Source organism: Pan troglodytes, chromosome 6 (genome assembly GCF_028858775.2).
Source record: "Pan troglodytes isolate AG18354 chromosome 6, NHGRI_mPanTro3-v2.0_pri, whole genome shotgun sequence".
Taxonomy (NCBI): Eukaryota; Metazoa; Chordata; class Mammalia; order Primates; family Hominidae; genus Pan; species Pan troglodytes.
Window position 1 is genome coordinate 119,592,964 of NC_072404.2, and position 6,000 is coordinate 119,598,963.

Sequence of the window (6,000 nt, forward strand, 5' to 3'; positions counted from 1 at the left end):
CAACATCTCTGTTATGAATAGTGTCTTGCTTACGGCATTTGTACCATCCATGACTTTTAAAGGCAGCATATTCTAAGTGCCTGTCTGAGTCCCTGTATCAGAAGTAGTAACAATAATCATATATTACACTGATTAAGTAACAGCAGAAACTACAGTGTGATAAAAAATGGAATACAGTCCTTAAATATAAAACTTCCTTATTGGGTTTTATTGCTTTTATTCAACATATATTTTGGGGGCACTTCATTCAGGGGGTTCTGAAATGCAAATGCCTGGACCAAGACCTTGTACACTCAGATTCTGAAGTCCAGTATATAGCCCAGGCATATGTGTTTTTTAGAATGCACAGCTGATCTTTCGGATCAAAAGCTGAAATCCACAACTTAATATGCTGAAATCCACAAGTTAATATGTGCCAAGTAATGTGCTTGGTGCTGGGGATAATTTCAAGAAACTCACAATCTAAAGCCAGGGAAACATAAACACAAAATCATAGCTGAGAAGGCTAAATATTATGACAGAATTAAGCACAGGGTGCTAAGGTTGCAAAACAGGGGGGCATCTGATACAGCCTAGAGGATCAGGAAAGACCTTGTAGAGTATAAGTAGAAGAAAACCTGGCAAAATAAATAAGCATTTGCCAAGCAACAGGAAAAGCGAGTACAGGAAAGCCATTCCAAGTAGGGGAGCAACATGTGCCATGGCTTGAAAGTAAGACAGCAGGAACTGTACACAGTTCAGTATGCTACCCTAAACGTGCATCCTCAGCGCTAGAGGAGGACGGGGTTAGCAAGCCAAAGCCTGTGGGCTAGCCACCTGTTTTTGTACATACTGTTGCTTTGAAACACAGTCATGCCCATTCACATAGAGAATGCCCATGGCTGCTTTCACAATACAGTAGAGTCAAGCAGGTGAGACAGAAACTACGTGGTCCACAAGCACAAAATGTTAGCTATCCAGCCCTTAAGAAAAAGACTGCCCATCTCTGGTTTAGGATATGAAAGGGAGTATGGCAATACTCATCAATAATAGCAGCTAACCTTTATTGAGTGCTTACTACGCACTATGTACTGCAGAAAGCACTTTCCATGTGCTAACATTTAATTCTCTTAATCCCAAATGTTGTCACTATGAGCCAACTTTGCAGATGGAGAAAGCACTAACTGGTGAATCCAAAAAGGAACATGAGTCTGCCAGACTCCACAGCCCAAACTCTTAACCACTGTGTTATGAAAGATAAATTCAGCTCATGAAAGGTCTTATACAATGGGCGAATTACTTGAACACTGTCCTGAAGATATTAAGATTTGCATGGCCTAGCTGCTGGGTGAAGATTGCAAATAAGAGGCTTACAGAAATACATGGAAAAAAAACAATGGTAAATGAAAATCCTAGCAGCAATGGCCAGGATTAAAGGTAGATGGAGACATGATTTTAACAATGTGAAGCAACAGACTAAGTTTATTGATGTGATTTACTAAATGAGGGAAGATGAGGAAAGAGTTAAGAAAGTGCAAGTTTGGACAACTGTGTCAATGACAGTAGACCATTCATGGAGAAAGATAATATGGGAAGGAGAGTAATGTAAAGGTGGTATGTTCAATTTTGCATTTGTGGAGATTCACAATTATCAGTACCAATATTATACACTAAAAATGGCAAAGAAATATTTAATATTTTTATTCTTACCTCTAAAGTTTTCAACAACGTTTGTGTTACATAGGTCTTTCCACTAGCAGTATGTCCATAAATAAAAATGGATGGAAAGCTGAAATGATGTCTCTAACGAGAGAAAAGACAAATATGAGGCTGCACATACAAAATAGAAAATAAACACTTATCAACTTGTGAGAAAGTTGTACGTGGAAAAGTAAAATATTCAATCCAAATTCCTAACAGTGAGCATATTGTGGATGCATCAACACACTTTGAACCTAATTGAATTCAACTCTAAGCACTTTCTTTGTTATGAAATTAAAATGTATGTAACATATTTGGCATATTTTATTATGTACTATATATTTATATTTTTATTATCGTACAGGTTTACATATACAAACTAGTATTTTCAACTTCATAGCAGATTTAAGAGATTTTTCAAGGATAATTTTGTTTATACTCCATTTTTATATTACTCCTTCTTAAAGACTCTTATCTCCTGCGATGCCACAACTTCACTATACATTTTAATGCTATGAAATAAAGTACATATAATCAAAAGATTAAAAGGAATTTGAAGGGTCCTCATTCTTAGGAAAACTTATAGACTACTTCCGAACTATGCATACTCACTGATGCTGGCATAAATGCATACATTAGATCACATAAAACACTAATAAAATCTGCATAGCATTTATTTTAAAATACATATGTGCAAGATCCTCTTGCAGTACATTAGGTTAGCAGCTTAGAGAAAAGTAAATATTGTCAAAGGTCTCTCTGGTCTAGTTAATACTACAAATACTTGTACTTTATTCCTTAAATGAACGCTTTCATTAGATACCTACTAAATGCTGAAAACCATGAGGTACTGAAGAGAACAAATATCAGTAAAAGACTATCTACTTTGGAGGAAATTATAGTCTACATTTTTAAAATAATTACGGGAAAACTTGATTTTTTAATAATACTCTTTTTTTTTTTTTTTTTTTTTTTTTGAGATGGAGTCTCACCCTGTCACCCAGGCTGGAGTGCAATGGCGTGACCTCAGCTCACTTCAACCTCTGCCTCCCGGGTTTAAGCGATTCTCCTGCCTCAGCCTCCTGAGTAGCTGGGATTACAGGTGTGTGCCACCACACCCAGCTAATTTTTGTATTTTTAGTTAAGACGGGGTTTCACCATGTTGGTCAGGCTGGTCTCAAACTCCTGACCTTGTGATCTGCCTGCCTCAGCCTCCCAAAGTGCTGGGATTACAGGTGTGAGCCACTGCGCCAGGCCTATTTTTTAATAATACATTTTTTTTAATAATTACAAGAAAATGGGATTATGCAATTTCTATCAGAAAGTTAAGTCTCTATTAATTATCATCGATTACAGCAACAGTCACAAACATTTATTACATTCAAGTCACTAAGTTACACATTTCCTTTTACAAGACAAATCAGGAACTCAGATTTACGCAGGAAAAAGACTTTCTAAATGGCATACAGCTATGGCAAAAGCAGCTCAACTGCTAAAAATACACTAAAAATTTACTGGAAATGAATAGGTAATGTAATACATGAATCTTTTTCTGAAGTTTATATGTAACAATCATATAAATTAACTGGCCCAAAAATTCTGTCTCAGCAGGGTGCAGTGGCTCAAGCCTGTGATCCCAACACTTTGGGAGGCCAAGGCAGGCAGATCACTTGAGTTCAGGAGTTCGCCTGGGAAATACAGTGAAACCCCATCTCTACAAAAAACACAAAAATAGCCAGGCTTGGAGGCAAACATCTGTGGTCCCAGCTACTCGGAGGCTGGGGTGGGCGGATTGCTTGAGCCTGGGAGGCAGAGACTGCAGTGAGCCAAGATCATGCCACTGCACTCCAGCCTGGGAAAGAAAGCCAAACCCTGTCTCAAAAAACAAAAACAAAAAATTCTGTCTCAAGAATTAAATGCATGTTGCTGAGTATCTCTGCTATCCATTACATGTTGTTGCCTAATAATACCTTAAACATCTTTTCTATTGTGACCTAGAATTATATTGAACTGTTCCACTGTTATTTAACCTTTCACCTTCATAAATCTCGCTAACATAAACTGCAATAAGCTAGTGCCTGACACAGAAAAGGTGCTCGGTAAATATTTATTTATTGAACAAATAAATGAGTATTCTTAGAAACATGAACCAATTTTTTATATTTCTTTGCTATAGTTCTTTGTATTTCCCACATGCACAGCACCTTGCAGAAAACTGATATTAAAATATTGTTAAACATAATTTTCATTAAAAGCAAAGGTCAAAAACCCTTCTGTGATACACCACTAAGTTTACTCATCCCTATTTGCCAATTTGCTTTTTCAACAGGAACATTTCTGGCTGGAGTGATCTGCGTTCCATAGATGAAATGCAGAGAACATAATCAAGAAAATGCTCCAGTAATAATATAATTGAAAGCAGTATAAATAGAAAATTAATTGAAGATGCAGTTGTTGACCTCTAACTTCCCTAAATAATGCACCCCTTTAGACAGAGGGTGGCACTTTTCCACTAATGCTTCACAGGCCACCTCAAATTGCCATGCAATATTTCTAGTTGGATGAAAGTATAGTCACGTGTACATTCAAAGATGGACCACATATACAACAGTGATCTCATAAGATTATAATACCCTATTTTCACTGTACCTTTTCTATGTTTAGATACTTTTAGATGCAGACTTATCACTGTGTTACAACTGCCTACAGTATTCAGTATAGTAGCACCGCTGTAGAGGTTTATAGCCTAGGAGGAACAGGCTACACCATACAGCCTAGGTGTATAGCAGGCTACACCATCTAGGTTTGTGTAAATACACTTTCTGATATTCACAGGAATTAAATTGCCTAACGATGCATTTCTCAGGACGTATCCCCCTCATTAAGTGGCAGCAACGCATGACTGTACTTAAAAAAGCAAACCAGAAGATGGGGGTATGAGTATGACCCTAAATTCTCATTCACTCTCTTCGCAGGTAAGATCCAAGTTTGATTAATTCCAATTCTGATTGAGTCTGAATCAAAAAGCACATCAAAGACCACCATAAAATAGTCAAAAATAGGTTAAATTTTGAATTGGTGAACGCTACCCTCTGCCTATTGAAAGGACTCCCTACGTATCTATGTTCATCCAGACAAGACAAACTCCTCTCTAGGGCATCCTGTGAACTATCAGTTAAGGAGAAAACTTTACCCTAGACCTCTTCGGGACTGTTACAATTCTGGAAAAGCCAGTAAATTTTTAAACCTGAAGCATTGCTTTGGCCCTTAGTGGCCCTGAAAGCAACCACCTCTCTACACTTGACTCACTCCAACTACCGCACAGAAACGTGTGAACTTACATTTGAATAAATAACACCCTGCAAACACATCTGTTACATAAATGTCATTGGGTTGGGGTAAGATAATAAGCAACTTCTAGGAGCTAATGTGGGCAAACTTCTGAAAAGTGTGGCGTGTTTCAAATACGTCTTAGGCAACGTCCTATAGTGCAGGCCGGTCGTTCTCAGACAGTCTCCTCTTCAATATTCGGAAGAGACTGTAGGTGAAGGTGCAGTACAGAACCACAACACCCCTATTTAACGTAAAAACGGCCTTTTGGCCCTCAATCCAAACACGAAAAAACAAATATTGGAACAGGTCGCAAGACTACCGAAACGTCTGCCTCCAGGATCTGGAAGACAGTTTAACTACAATACCTCTCCAAACAAGGACTGCAAGATGGACACTTGAGACTCGCGACAAAGCACCACGTTTTCCAAGTGGGGCATTCTGGCAGGCACCACCGCAAAGGCCAGTGCAGCCAGCCCATAAGACCCTTGCACAAGACGGAGCCTCTCCCGAGTGTGGCGGCCCACGCTCCCGCCGGAAACCGGACCCGCAGCGTCGTGGGAGGAGCCGGCGCTGCCGGGCTGCGGCGTGACGGCAGCGCGTACGCCGAGCGTCGCCGCCGCTCTAGTCTCAGGGCCGGAACCATCCTCTTCTCGCTGGTCCTGTGCGCGCTGGGGTTTTGCCGATTCTTCGGCTTGGTGGGGATTTGGGCCTGACGCTTTTTCCACTCAAAGGCTAAGAAGACGACATGGAGATGGGCGAATAGGGAAGGGGTGGAAGGGGTTAAGGGGGTCCCGTGGGCCTCCAATGACCCCTGAACCCCGTGCCTTTAGTTTTCCCGGCTGGAAGCCCCAAGTTTAGAAACCTTGAGTGCCTAAGAAGACGGACCCGGAGCTGGGGCCCTTAGAGGGACGTGGAAGGCGGACTTAGAAGACTAATATTGTCAAAAGATGTTTTTGTTGTTGTTTTTTTTTCCTGACGACGTTGTGG

At 40.0% G+C, this 6,000-nt stretch overlaps 1 protein-coding gene across 2 annotated transcripts in view; it reads right to left on the reverse strand.

The window, feature by feature from the left end:
* Positions 1-5,597, reverse strand: part of ORC5 (origin recognition complex subunit 5) — a 78,162-nt gene extending 72,565 nt beyond the window's left edge. The window contains exons 1-2 of one of the 2 annotated variants that reach the window (XM_519292.4): positions 5,379-5,597; positions 1,690-1,782 (exon numbers count right to left, since the gene is read on the reverse strand). In XM_519292.4, coding sequence (XP_519292.3) covers positions 1,690-1,782; positions 5,379-5,450 — 165 coding nt within the window. In that variant the 5' untranslated portion in view covers positions 5,451-5,597. The remainder of the gene's footprint in view (positions 1-1,689; positions 1,783-5,378) is intronic. The other variant, XM_016957963.4, reaches the window with a different exon arrangement.
* Positions 5,598-6,000: the final 403 nt, after the last annotated feature.